This window comes from Laccaria bicolor, genomic scaffold (assembly GCF_000143565.1).
Source record: "Laccaria bicolor S238N-H82 LACBIscaffold_10 genomic scaffold, whole genome shotgun sequence".
In the NCBI taxonomy this organism is placed as follows: domain Eukaryota; kingdom Fungi; phylum Basidiomycota; class Agaricomycetes; order Agaricales; family Hydnangiaceae; genus Laccaria; species Laccaria bicolor.
The window spans coordinates 1,020,060-1,034,723 of record NW_001889881.1 but is presented as its reverse complement, the minus strand read 5'-3'; the positions used below and the strand labels follow the sequence as shown (position 1 = coordinate 1,034,723).

The 14,664-nt window shown below is 43.8% G+C and overlaps 4 protein-coding genes across 4 annotated transcripts; 2 read left to right on the top strand and 2 right to left on the bottom strand.

Moving 5' to 3' along the window:
- Positions 1-1,108: 1,108 nt before the first annotated feature.
- Positions 1,109-3,199, bottom strand: LACBIDRAFT_326626 (uncharacterized protein; the record flags this gene model as incomplete). The annotated part of the gene is made up of 8 exons (XM_001880255.1): positions 1,109-1,201; positions 1,258-1,410; positions 1,479-1,512; positions 1,608-1,642; positions 1,764-2,078; positions 2,370-2,618; positions 2,681-3,046; positions 3,185-3,199. The coding sequence occupies 8 exons, from the start codon at positions 3,197-3,199 to the stop codon at positions 1,109-1,111; spliced, it is 1,260 nt and encodes a 419-aa protein (XP_001880290.1).
- Positions 3,200-3,804: 605 nt separating this feature from the next.
- On the bottom strand, positions 3,805-6,880 carry LACBIDRAFT_326625 (uncharacterized protein; the record flags this gene model as incomplete). The annotated part of the gene is made up of 5 exons (XM_001880254.1): positions 3,805-4,209; positions 4,829-4,879; positions 4,940-5,522; positions 5,943-6,391; positions 6,869-6,880. The coding sequence occupies 5 exons, from the start codon at positions 6,878-6,880 to the stop codon at positions 3,805-3,807; spliced, it is 1,500 nt and encodes a 499-aa protein (XP_001880289.1).
- Positions 6,881-6,993: 113 nt separating this feature from the next.
- Positions 6,994-8,103, top strand: LACBIDRAFT_326624 (uncharacterized protein; the record flags this gene model as incomplete). Its single annotated transcript, XM_001880490.1, has 4 exons — positions 6,994-7,031; positions 7,070-7,408; positions 7,471-8,059; positions 8,089-8,103. 4 exons carry the CDS (start codon positions 6,994-6,996, stop codon positions 8,101-8,103), a joined length of 981 nt encoding a protein of 326 aa, XP_001880525.1.
- A 4,890-nt stretch (positions 8,104-12,993) lies between these two features.
- On the top strand, positions 12,994-13,271 carry LACBIDRAFT_296617 (uncharacterized protein; the record flags this gene model as incomplete). Its single annotated transcript, XM_001880489.1, has 2 exons — positions 12,994-13,155; positions 13,209-13,271. 2 exons carry the CDS (start codon positions 12,994-12,996, stop codon positions 13,269-13,271), a joined length of 225 nt encoding a protein of 74 aa, XP_001880524.1.
- Between the last annotated feature and the right edge of the window lie 1,393 nt (positions 13,272-14,664).

Here is a 14,664-nt window from a genome sequence, read left to right as displayed (position 1 = left end):
TCTATAGTTATCAATATAATATTCTATGCTCAAATATCAACTTTGTATGAACTTCTAAGGTGGATTAAGGTCTGACTTCATAAAATATTGATAGAAAATGGTTACTCCAGTAGGAATTCCATCTCTGAAACATTGTATTCACTTTGTTTAAGGTTCAATTGGAGTTCAGTAGGAGTCCAGTAGGAGTCCAGTAGGAGTCCAGTAGGAGTCCAGTAGGAGTCCAATAGGAGTCCAGTAGGAGGGGAATGTGAAAATGCTTTTTTGGAAAGAATGTTGAAATCCAGTAGGAATCCGGTAGGAATCCAGTAGGAATCCGGGAGTCCAGTAGGAGTCCGGTAGGAATAGGTGGAGGAGTGATAAGTATTGCGCATGTGCACTTTTAGTCTACTGAACTGGGTATGTTCAAAGACTCTTATATCATTGCAACTTGTATATAGTGTATGTACAGAGAAGACCATTTTAACGGTAAAATCACGAAAATCAGATTTTATACGGTTGAATACTTTTCACCTGTATCACCGACGATCCTTTGGTCCCTCCACACATCCTCCGAGACGCCTTCTTCCTCTTTGCCACACTCCTTGCAGTCCCTTTCAGCTCATACACATCCCCATTCACCACCATCCTTTCAACCATTTTCCAAACCATCTTCTCCATCTTCCTCCAACAAATATCAATCCCCCTCCTCCCCATCACCCTCAGCCCACTGTTTAGCCATCCTACAGGGGAAGATGCCTCGTTCAGACGAGTGTGGTGGCTCGCAGTCATGTCGTCCATGTCTCGCTACCCTGCAGATGGATACGAAATGGCAGGGAGCGAGAAGGACCTGGGGGCTGGGGGAGACAAAGATCAAAGAGGGACTCATCGTCAGCTGACACATTGACTATGAGCTGTACCTCCCTTGCCCTGTGTTTTTCACTTTCCGATCACCAGCACTGGCAGTCATTCCCGTTGTCCTGCTTATCACTTATCCCTTTGGTTGTATCAACCCTCCCCCTCCGCTATCGCCATCACTGCCTTTTGGTCTTGTCTTTTTTTTCCTCGGTCGTCTGCCACCCCTTCTTGGGAAAGTACGTTGTCGAATGCGAATAGACACATCCGCCACCCCTTAGGAAAGTACGTCGTCAAATGCGAATAGACACATTGGTGGGCACCGAATTTGCACGAGGAGAGGAGGAAGTGTGTGCAAACGTTCTTGCCCCTGTGTTCACAAGGGGTTAGCTCATAAAGCCTGCACACTCTGCTCCATGCACGCACCCTGCATGGTATGCCATTACCGATGTGGACATTCGATTCTGAGCAACCAACATCGTTGTCTAGAACATTCAAGGCGTGGATCTTGGCCTTGCCTTTACCCCGCCTCGCCATCGATTTCTTTTTGTGCAACGTCCCAGTTGCCGTGTTCATGTACTGAAATACTGTAACAGGGGCAGAGACAGACGGGGGATCAATGCCGGACAACAAGCCTATGAACAGACCTGATGGGGGAAGCACGAATGGAGGTTGTTAATTCTGAGAGGGAGGGAGACATCACCTGTTCTTCAAGGATGAGGAGGGAGTGTTGCCTTCATTTTCATGGTTGTCAATTTGACATAGCTTTAACTGACATAGCATTATGCTCCCGTTCGTATCTAGTCTGTGTCTGAATTAATAATAACAATATCCTCATCTCTGGGTTCAGCCTTGATCTGTAAGGGCTCAGAAGTTTTGCGCCGCTTTGCTTGAGGTTTCTCCATTCCCCTGCGCTCTCGCTTTCCAGGAACTTTTCCTCCATATGCATCCTCAACTTCATGCCTAAATGACTTCCAAAGACCCTCCTTAGAAAATCCTGCCTCGATGTAACGCTTTTTCTGATCTTTCGTGGCTGCTTCCCAAATACTTGAATGGGTGTTCCATGTTGCCTTTGAGCCAGGATATTTTGAGCCAAAGGCTGACTCGAACCGAGAATGAATGGGGCCCATCATGGTCGACATTTGCTTGAACCCTTCTGCCATTGATGCAACATACTTTAAAGGCCAAGCTGCATGGCCCGAACTTGCCTTTTCAGCAAGTACATCTTCGTCTTCAGAATTGGTGTCCTGCGTAGTATCGGCTCAATATTTTCGCTTCATCGGAATTGGTCCTGATCGGGCAGGTTTGACTTTTGGTGGTGGTGTCACTACTTCTTTTTTTATGCAAAAGGCAGCTGGAGGTGATGGCATATCAGAATCAGAATCAATCAGGTCGATTACATCCTGTTCTTCAAGTTTAGCTTTTGGTGGAGGGCCTTTGGCAGTGTCTGGACAAACACGACGATCAACTCGGGGAGTTTGAAGAAGTAAGTCGACAGGCCGCTTCCGGGACTTTCCACGATCAAGGATCTTCTTTACCTTCAATTCCATGTCAGTTCCAGATTTGACACCACAAGCACAATAGAGAAGACAAGGCAGCGAGCCGATATCTCTGGGAGTTGAAGGCCCATGCGACGCCCATCGTCCTTGTTCGGGGTCGAAAGTTTCAATCAATCTACCATCGTCAGGAACCCCCATCTCTTCCCGGAGGACAGCCACACAAGACTTGAGATCAAACACAGGGAAACACGGACATGGGACAGTAAAGGCCTCAGGCTCTTGATCATTCTAAAGGTCATTCATAAGCTTATAAAAAACATGATTCATGGTCACAGAGAATAACGACAAACCTTCCAATACAAGATAGTTACAGTTCGCTTCAAGGCATCCACAGCAATCTTCTGCTGGGTCAACTGGTTTTTCCAAGTCTCCCAATCCTTCTGTGTGCGATCCTGGGCATCATAGTGTTCCTGTCGTAGGGGACGATTGAGATTGGCTTCATCGTTCCCAGCCGCAGTCGGAGTATCCAGGGACAGTTCAGCATGAGAAGGAGTCGCTCCAACTCCAAGAGTGACAGGTGGCGGATGTTGTGCACATAGCCTCCCGATAGCGCTTTGATATGCAGGGCAACATTTTTTGCAGAACTCGAAGGCACATGTGACACAGTTCCGGACAGGTTCTTTTGCTGGTTGTGACCGACAAATGGGGACTGGTAGCTGCCAATTACATGATGTAATTATGGCAGCTGCCATAAAAAAACTTGATCAGCTACCGTGAATGGATGAAATGCAAAGTTTTCATTCATTCACGGCACCTGTTTCATTTGAAATAATCTATTCTGTTTCATTCATTACCGGCAACTGTTTCATTTTTTTTCATTCATTGCCGTGGAGAATGAAATCGTTTTTGTTTCATTCCATTTCATTTCAATTCTTTCTTCATTTCTACCAGGAAGAATGAAATTTATTCTGTTTCATTTATTCTTGGCAACTATTTCATTCCTTGTTTCATTTTTTGTTTCATTCTTACCATGGAATTTTCATTTCATTCTTTTCAGGGAGTTATTTCATTTTTGTTTCAATCTTTCAGGCAACAATTTCGATGTTTTAATACACACCTAAATAAGGAAATAATATACAATTATGCCTGATATGTGTTGTGCCCTACTGCAGTGGTGTGGGAGGCCATATGGGAGTACTTTTGCATTTGAGGCTCAAATACATAACAAGATAGGCATACTGTTGCCAAATAAGGCACTTTAATATTTTACATCAATTACATAATAATTTTCCCAGCTCTAACAATAAAGGAATGAATGAAACAGTTGCCGTGGTGGAATGAAATGAAAAATGAAGTAATTTCTGTGAATCAATGAAATGAAATGAATGAAACAGTTGCCGTGAATCAATGAAACAGAATGAATCATTTTGAATGAAATGGGTGCTGTGAATCAATGAAATTTCATTTCATTCCCTCACGGTAGCTGATCAAGTTTTGCCATGGCAGCTGCCATAAATACATTGATGTAGAGTGCAGCTACTAGTGAAATGGGTCCATTACAAGCAGTAACAGCTTTCCCCTTTTTAATAACTGCACGCGTATGGGGTTGTCCATCATTATCAGCTTTCGGCATGATGCTGACCGTAGAATTGACATCACCAGCCTGGACCTCACTGGCAGGGGCGTCGAAGTCAGGAGCAACAGAAGAGTCCCAAGTAGGATCAACAGGAACAGGAGGTACGTCAGCACCTGCATCAAGAGCTGGCAGCCCTAGCTGTAAGAATTGACCAAACTGTGCTGGACCTGACCACTGATTTCTATTGCGTCTGGCATGGATGTCTCCAGTTGCCCAAAAGCAAAAGTTATGCAGGACCTTATTCTATTCCAAAAATGTGTCGAGAATTTGTTCTTCATTGCTTTGGGTCATTATATAATAACCCTAGTGTAGGTTTTATTTCATTTCTCGGGGTCAATTGTTTTCCACACGGCTCAACCATCAAAATGATATTTCCGCGCAGCTATTTTTAGGCATTTGGCATATTACCCTGCCAAATCCTCTTCCCATGTTACGGTGGCTTGTATTGATTGATTTCAATTGTCCGAAATTGGGCAGATATGTTGTTGCCCAGCCGTTGGCCTGTTCCTAGCTGTTCCTGCCATCAGTCTTTGTTCTCTGTGGTGCTATTTTGGGCTGGCACTCCATCCTTCCATCAAATGTCTCTAGCTGCATCAACGGCACCTGTCGTGGCTAGTTCTCGTTGTCAGAATCCACGTTAGTATGTTTTCCTAGAAAGTTATCATACAAACTTCAAGAAATTGAAAAAGATCAGCCACTACAAGAAAGAGGCCCAAGCTTAAGAAGCCGGCAAGAAAGAGGAAGAGATCAGAAAATCAAGGGCCGAACACTCGTTGTAGAGAAACAGGCAATTGCGTGAGCACGCGATGTGGAACAGGAGGCCTAGTGCCTGCGCTTGCGCGAGCTGTTGGTAGAAACTGACATAGATGGGGCACGCGCGTGTGAAGTGCTGGTTGGGATTGACGATGGCGAACTATGAAGTAAAGCAAGATATATGAGCTTCTAAAGGCAGTAATTGATGTAAAACACGAACCTGTTTCCCATCAGACCAGCGAGCACCCATCCCATCGCGCTCTTTGGTCACGGGCATAACACACTTTTCAGCAGTGAGTGATTCCTTTTGGTAATACTGGGACGAATGAATTTCCTTAGCATAGGTCTTAAGTCTTTTGTCACTCTCATAAGCAGAAATCAGAGTCTTAGTTTCAGCCAGCATAACTAAGTACTCTCTATCTGCCTCTTCTTCTTTGTCCCATACTACATGAATCTTATGGACATTTTGGAGCACGTTCCATTTACCGTAGTGAGGGCAATCCCTATGGAAATGCTTGGGGCTAGTGCAAATATAGCAGTCTCCATTGGGTTCTCGCAGGCTGACCTTGGAGTCGTCCCTCTCGAAAGTAATCCCGTTTACCATCTTACCATGCGGAAATTCTGGTTTAGCAAGAGCAGGCTTATGCCCCCCAGAACGTGGCAGCAGTCTATGATTGTTATTGGAAGCGAAGTTGACATCTTGCTCCAGATTCCCCTCTTCATCAGATGAGTAGGATTCTATCTGGACTCCTTGTTCAATCGGTTCAACCTCTGCTGCATGCGCAGCGTGCGGATGGTTGTTTCTAAAGAATGGCACAGGCTTTCTATTATGTTCAGCCTGCTGCCAGGAAGCCAGCAAGCCATTTTGCATTCATTTGGCTACACCCTGAGTAGCCAGTATGGTGAGGCAAAGTGTTTCGCTCAGGTATTGCGTCCATTCTACAGGTTGTCAACGTAAGACACGAGCGACGGCGGTGGGACCATCCTCTTCATCTGGATGCAAGAAATGGTGATGCCGGATGTGACGTTGAATGTATTCCAATGGGCTTTCTTGTTCATGGCCTTTGTTTCAGAAAGTCATCTCATCAAACTCAAAGGTATGGTCTTGCACCCATTCTTCATCTAGGAAGTGGGCTCGTATTCCTATCATCATATTGTCCCAGTTGTGGGCAAAGTAGGTTTAATCAGGAGTCAGTAACGTCTCCCACCAGCTTTGCACATACGAGGTCCACTTGAATGGAGCCAATTGAGCGATTCCCTCCTTCATTTTTGGGCTTAGGGCAGCTAGGAATCCCATTTCACTTAGGTAGTTGATGGCCGTATCTCCAGCACCGTTCCATTCGGGCAGCACGGTTATGTTTAACTTGCAATTTAGCTGCCATTCCTCTGGTAATCGCCACCACAGGGAGAAACTAGGGTTCAGAGACTCGGGATGGCCTCCTCCTCCTCCTCCTCCTCCTCCTCCTCCACCGTGGTCACTGCCTCCTCCGCCTCCCCCATTCCCTCTGGGAGGGATGTACCAAGAGGCAGGCAGGATATTACTCCTTCTCTTAGCATCACCACTGTTCTCAGAGGGAGTTGACCCACCCAAAGGAGGCCCCCCACTTCGTTGACCAGGGGTTCTTTCATGATTGCAATCCTTGTTGGTTCGACCAGCAGATCTAGTTGTGGACTGATCACCCCTGTTTCAAAAGACGTAACTGGTCCAGGATTTAGGGCTTGGTATGTGTGTGCTAGATGCTGCAGGCACCCTTTGTTGACTTTTGTTAGCACCTGAGTTAATGGTGTTGCAATTGTTTGGTAACAGAACTAAAATAAACAAACAAAGGACCAGATTCCATTACATTCTGTTCCTGTGCATTCCACAGATCATTCCAGTGTCAATTCTGGAATGCCCAAATTCTGCCAGAATGGTAAGGCACCAGAATGATGAAGATAGCAGGCCTCCCTGCCAAATTTCATTCCTCCAGAATCCACTGGAATCCACCAGAATGACAAGATTCCTGCAGGAATTAGGGGGGCACTGATAAGACCTCTCATTGCCTGCTGCAATTCACCAGTCTTTGTTGATATCTGGCCAATCAATTGGCCGAGTAGCTTCTGAGGGTCCATCTACCCTGACTACCAATCAAAAGGAAGCACTTCTTACATTCCTGAACATCTCTATGGATCTGCATTCACTCACTCCTACCCTTTGCAACATTTATCTGAAGTACAAAGCATTGATAAATGCATCCAAAACCATGCATGAGTGGGCTGACCATCTTACTGAACATGGTCTTGAACACTGATTTCCTGTCTTCATTGACTTGGTGAATGTCTTCATCGCAAAAGGTGAATTTTACTCCAGCTGGAAGGCACTATTCAACCATGCCCATTATCCACAGATAAAAGCATGGCTTGATGCCAGCTCAGATGCTGAATCTGATTCAGAAGTTCAGGCTGAGACCAAAGATCCTGATCATTACACTATTGTGGACTTGGCAGAATGGCTCAAAAGAAAAGATGTGGCCAAGGGAAAGAGGTCGGCTGCTACTAGCTCATGTGCTGGAAAGAAGTCAGGTTGTAAACAGGAGAAAAGGAAGAAGGAGAGGAAGGTGTCTTCGGAGGAATCAGATGAGTCATCTGGAGGGAAAAAGTTGAAGTTGAAGTTGAAGGCAAAGGCAAAGTTGAAGAAGAATTCACCTGTGTAAGTTTCTATCCTATGAACCATTACTTTGATATGTAAATTGTGAAATTTTGTAATTGTAGCTCTGTTTGGACTCAGACTTTTCTTGTAGCTCTTTCTTGGTTGACTCACTTTGGTCTCATGACTTTCTTTGTATTGAGTCAACATTGGATTATAATCTGGCTTTTGATATGGTTTCAGATGGCATCATTAGTGCATGGTGCACAAACTGAAACCCCATTCCCAGATATATATTTTTCTGCATTTAATCGAATTATTGAATCAACCTTTGGATCTAACATCTCTTTGGCAACTGTCTTGACCCTTTTGTTCACAATCACAGAAAATGTACACTTGTTGAATCTCCATTTTCGACAACAACACCCAGAATTCCAAGGTGAAAACAAGACTCAGACCACTGGATGGATGATTGCTTTAGCTAGGGCATTGATTGATCAATTGGGCTCCACAGCTATTTCTTTATATAATGATGAAGATAAAGATGATTCAACCTCCCAGGCCAAGGTCAAGCTGCTTGCGGGAAAGCTGAATGATATGGCTGTCAATTTGAATTTAACACCATATGATGACCAAGATGCTTACATGGTAAAGCTACTTCCCATTTCCCTGAAAGCTATTCAGCCTGTTCATATGATATGTCCTGGATCACTAGTGTGTGGAACAGCAACATGTAAACCCAGATCACTACTCAGTAACATTAATTAAAGATCACAAAATCTATAAAAAGGTTTCAGTTTTGACAGCAAAATGTCCAGATTGTGAAACATCTTATTCTGCAGATCATGAACACTTTTTTCATGAGTTTGATGGAGCTAAGCAACCAAAGCAAGTTTATCTTAACTCAGCAAAGTATCTGAAAATTGGCAGTAATCTATGGGTGGATCGATTGTTTTCAAGCTCTGTGATCAATGCAATGTATAGCTTCCATGCCTCTGCTTCTTCATATTCACAATATTGGAATGTTACCTATGGGACAAAGTCAACAAATCTATCCCATGCTCACATTTGGCAGGTCTTTGTACAAGATCCTTTGCACACAATTGCAGCAGAATCCAAGATTGACTTAGAGCTCAATGATCCTTGAACATAACAGAAGTCACTATACAGGCATTTGATCTTTTAGGAGAACAGGGAATTATCAGAGCAGCAGATCAGCATGCATGCAGTGAATGTAGTCAGCTATATAAAAAAGCCAGTGATGCTATTATGAATGATCCTGCAGCTGTAGTGGTCGTTGACAAAAATCAAGCTGTACCACCCTTGGCAGAAGATAACAGAGTCCCACCACAACCACACCCAGCTTCTCCTACCTCTCAGGATAACTCTGATGATGATGTGGATGTTGACAAAAGAAATGTTACAGTGGTTGTACTTGATGGAGTTGTTATGGGACCAATGGTAAATCATTTAAAGGTTATTCTGACTATAATAATTACTAACTTGACATTTATAGCATTGTGCAATTGATGATTGTGTAAATGATCTTTCAAATTCTCATGGTGCCTCATTGTGTGATGTGCACAATGAAGAATATGGGTCCTGATGCCTTGTGCATGACTGTACAAACAACAGATTTAGAGACACCTCTGCATGTGAAGCACATCAGGCAGAGTGGCAAAAATTTACAAAATATCAAATATGTCAAACTTGTTCAGGTATTCGGAGAATGTTACAAAGGCCTGGGGAAGCTCAACCTTGGAATCCATGAAGAAGAGGACCAAACCCACAGTGCCATGATGATGCTAATGAGGAACCACCTTTACCTCCTAACTATTTTAGTCCAGCATGACTCTACTGTGTGGAAACTATTTGTGCACCATGTGGTGTTGTAATCACATGGACAAAGGTCTGAGTCAACAACAAATATTTTATGCTTTTTAGAGGCCGTTTATCCAACCCCAGAATCTTGCCCTGACTATATCTATATTGACAAAGCATGTCAAGTTCTTCAAACTGCTGTTAACAACAGAAGTTGGGATGCAATATGGAAACACACAACAAGATTTATTGTTGATACTTTCCACTCTATTACCCATCATGTAACTGATTTTCTTTGCCAAACATATTGCAATCCTTCTCCTGGTGATGGTTCAGCTCCAAACCTTGTCATCATTGAATGCATGGCTTGGTGGATTTGAGCCAATTCTCAAATGCATGAAACCTGGAAATTTCAACTGGTTTTTACATGCAATGTTGTTTTATCACACAAAACATGTCCTCACTCAACAGAAGCACAAAGCAAAGTCTCAGGAGATCAATGGTGATGATGATGACTTGGGTTTGGATGAACAACATGCAGAATCTAATGTCTCTGAATCTGATTGAAATAAATAAATCCATGTAGTAGTAAGACACTAGTCAAATGCCTTATGCCCTTGTTTAGTAAAAGATTTAGTGTTACAATTCTATTTGTCTGACTTAAAGGAGATTCAGGGTCAAAAATTAATTAACCAGAAGTCGTAGTGTGCAATTTCTGTTGATTCCAGTTGGATTCCAGTTGGATTCCTGTTGATTCCAGTTGGATTCCTGTGGATTCTGGCCAGAATCCTGCAGAATTCCAGGAATCCTACTGGAATTCCAGGATTCTGCAGATTCCAGTAGGAATCAGTGGAGGAATGGAAAGTATTGACTTGAAGCACTGAGCATGTACCTGTGGTGATAAGTGTTTTAAGGTGTTAGTGTGTGTGTGTGTGTTGTTTAGGTGTTCACGCATCTTGTCAGCATGTCTGATTGCACTTTCCTCACTCCCACGCACTGCAGTCTTCTCAGTGTTCTATCCACTGGGTGTCATGTCTTGTCTGTGGGTGGTGAATGTGGGCGCTGGGGTCAAGTTGGCATGGTCATGTCGCCATTGGTGGGCGGTGGCAATCATGGATGGTGGGGGTGGCACGTCGTTGTTACCTGGAGGGTGGTGGGCGGTCGTGGATCATGGTGCTGCATTGTTTTCATTGTCTGTTTATTTGCCACGTCACTGCCAGTGATGTGGCACCTGGTAAGAAATGGAGAGCGAGGGGGCTGCAATGGATGCGGATGGCGTTGAGTGAAGGGGATCATGGTGGTCATGACAAGTGGTGGTGGTGACGGGTGTGTTTGGCAGCAGTGACGAGCATGGTGGTGGTGGGAGGAAGAGGGTGGTCATGTTTGGTGAGCATGATTGCAAAACAGATATTGTTTGTTAACCATCTCAAATAAATAAAATAAACAAATTGCAGTGGAATTCTGTTCCTGCACATTCCAGGGAACCCTATTCCTGCCCATTCTGGGGAAAACCATTCTGGTGTAAATTCCAGAATAATCAGATGCCACTGGAATGGGAAAACACAGGAATGACAAATTTAGCAGGGCTTACTGCTAAATTTCATTCCACTGGAATGACCGGAATCCTGCAGGAATAGGGGGGGCACTGCTAAGACCTCCTGAAATCCCAGCTCTGAAATGTCTTCACTTTGACTTCTTTATTCCACTACCTTCGACTCCTTTATTTCACCAATTTCCCCCATATTTCATAATTACATTACATACATTGTTATTATTGCTTCACTACCTCCCCATATATCCTTTACTTCTCTAGCTATATATATCCACAATGATGAAAATAGCCAGCTGCATGGTCTGAAGTAATTGAAAAGACAGCATCAAAAAGATGAAGATACACATAGGTATCATCAACATTCTGGTCAAGATCCTCATGGCCCAGAATGCCCTGGCATCTAGCGAAGGCCTTGATTGCAGAAAAGGCCAGTTCAATGGGATTAAAATCAGGTGAATAAGGAGGGAGGAAAAGAACCAACATTCCCCTTCATCAAATTTTTAGCAAGTCAATTGGTACACTTGAGTCAGATAACTCACCGGACCTCAATCATCTCAATAACCTCTGGATTTTTATGAATCCTGGCATTGTCCATCACAATGGCTGAGTTTGGAGCAGGGAAAGGCTGCATATGTTCCAAAAGTTCTCTGATGAACTGCTGGAAGAGAAGGGCAGTGAATGACCCTTCAACCATCTTTGCCCTGTGTGAGGTAGCCTCACAGGCTGAGGCTGGAATGCATGTATTGTGGAGCCTCATGTTTCTTCCTTCCACTTCGAGTAATTCTCTCTAGTTTACCATCTCTTTGTACTATCTACACATCATATACAACAGTTTACCAAGATTACGAGCCCAAGAAACCACTACAAGAAATTGATACTACCATGAATCCTACTTGCATCCTTTCCCCTTTCCCTTCAAACTCACAGAGTGCATATCACTCACACCAGAGCATTCCATCAAGAGAGAGGGCAGGTAATAAGGAGTACCTTGAGAATTTTTTGAGCACCTCTGCCTTGCTAATTGAGAAAGACTTACCTTCGCCCATGGATGAAAAAGGTCTTGCAGATAGCCTGCTCACTGGACAGTGCCCAAGCCTTTCCATGAACCAAAGTTCACCAATCAAATGAGCTTTCATCTACAAAAACAGTCTGCTCTGGGGTCACTTCAGTCACCCACTGACAACTGACTATTAGTCTTGCAAACTCCATGAATACTACAGGACTAAATGTCAGGGTGTATATCTATATTGTATATATTCTGGGCTTGTATATCTCCACTTTTACCTAAATATATTTTGTTATCCAATGTCACACTAAATATATTTCTAGTGTGTCACACACCCCGGGATATATTTCCTCACTGGAATGGACTCCAGATATATTTCCTATGGCTGGACCCTGAATTGTGACTGTCGACTGTCACAATGTAGAAATATATTTCTTGTCTGGGATGGACTTGGGATATATTTTGCAGCTAGGGTTGACTAAGGATATATTTCTTCAGCCACAAGGGGTGTCTGGTGTTCTATATTTAAGAGAAAAACTTGGGATTATTTTAATATAGAGGGATAGGGGATTTACCTATTATTTTGTAGGCAGAATACCCTCATTGGGATGTTTGTTGACAGATATTTACCAATAGGTTTGACCCATGTGTAGTATATGCATTGATGTGTGCACTATTTCCTAATTGGGCGACTTCCTAATTGGGAAAAGCATTACACTTTTTTCTGACAGACCTGATGTCAGGCACAGTGCGCATTTGGGTGAGGAATTATTTCCCATGCTTTTTGGGCCAGAAGAGTTAATGGCTAGCATGGTGTGGTCAGTGTTGATGATGATGTGTGCACTATTTCCTAATTGGGCCATTTCCTAATTAAGAAAAGCATTACACTTTTTTCTGACAGACCTGATGTCAGGCACAGTGCCCATTTGGGTGGGGAATTATTTTCATTACAACACTTTGTAGTGTCCGCTTTATTCATTAGAAAATTGTGTAGTGTCCGATTTTTTCATTAAAACACTTTGTAGTGTCCGCTTTTTTCATAAAACACTTTGTAGTGTCCGCTTTGTTCATTAGGGACGTTCAAAGCTGGGCGCAGCTCGCAGACGTATCTTGCAGCACACATAAGAATTAGCTTATATAAAATTGTTTTCATAGTCCGCTGTGACTCCTTCGTGACAAACACGCTCGACGCGTCTTTTTTCTTGTACTTACGACAACACTCCCACACACTCCTTTACCCATTGCTATCCCTATTATCTATTGGCTATCATGATGCATGCTGCCACTTCCAGGGCTGACAAGGCTGAGAAACCTCGCATTCCCAAAATAAACTGGTCAGCAAATAATTCCGCCACCATCTGGACCCTTCTGGCCAAGATTGAGAAGAGCGAAAACTATCGCGTTCTTTATGGGAAAAAGGATGTGGCCGAGGTGAGTTTTCCCATACCTTCATCTTATGGCTGTCTAACATGGCCTGTTCACAGAATACGAGTGGTGAAACAAAGGAGGGCTTTATTGTCCCCCACAGATTCCTGCAGGATTCCTGAGGATTCCTGAGGATTCTTGCACAGTCCCAGGACTGAGTATTGGCTGATGTACCAGCCAATTTTTTCAGTCCTGTGGGGGTCCATTCCTGAGGACTGAAGACAGTCCTGAGGATTTTCAGACAGGACTAGTCCCAGGATTGATGCATGTGATGAGTCACATGACCCACAAACATGTGCTTGGAATGCATCACGTGATGTGATGCATCCCGTGCACATGTTTGTTGATGATAGTTCTCATATGTGACACGTCACGTCACATCTCTCTTTCATCACCACCCACCACCACCTCACCCACGACAACGACAACGACGACCACATCAACACCCACAACCCCATCGACATCAACAACGACAACGACAACAGTGGTGGTGCCCAGCAAACGGCGCCACCACCAAATGGCTGACGTGGCACGCCCCATCCGGGTGTGCCACATCGACGGTGATTTTCTCAACGACGAACGCCCATGACCCTACGACGAGGGACAACAACCCCACCACCACCACACACCACCATGACAGCCCACCCACCGACGCCGATCAGCCATAGATGTAGTCCTAGCCCTACAAGGTGTGCAATTGCCTTGCACACCATTTGCCAATTGATGTGCAATGTCCTTTGCCTAATGTTGCTTGCATTCCGCTCGCCTTTAAAATTCGCCGCGCGGGGCGAAATTTTGGTTTTTTCGGGTGAAATATCAATATTTGGCATCACATATAATTGATTCAGGATTGATATTGCTTCCTCCCATCAATTCCTTGCGTTGATATGATTTCCGTGTGTTACCCTTCCTTCCATCCATCAATAATCTATTTTTGTTCATCTTCATATGATTTCCGAGCTTCTATCCATCAATTGTCCACTTCTGCTATGATTTCTCCCTGTCAATGTCATCTCCATCCATCAATTTGTGTGTCAGGTGGTCAAATTACCCTTCACTGCCGTTTCCATGCATCAATCTTGTTACCTAAACGCTCCCTCGTTGGCATCTGCATCAAATATGATTTCCGTCACTTGGACAAATCAAACAGTGCCAATGTCTCATGTTTTTCTGCCGTTTGTATGTTTTTTTTTCCTTCCTCCGTGTTTTACAAACTGTATAAGCCTCTCTTTGCTGCAACATAGAATTCAAAATCAAGAAATCTGCCGAATACATCAAACAGTTGACCGCCACTCTTCACGATCACCCAACACGTGTCAATCTCTCATCGAAGTCAGCGCGTGTGCTGATGAACGCAACTTCAACGCAACAACGCGTCTGGTCACGTGCTTGTTCAACCTCATCGTTTACACTTAGTTCTGCAGGAGGGAGGCGGATTAGTCTACGTAGTCTATGTTCTTCAACACTCCTCAACCATTTTACAGACAAGAAACATAAATTACTACAAGAAATACA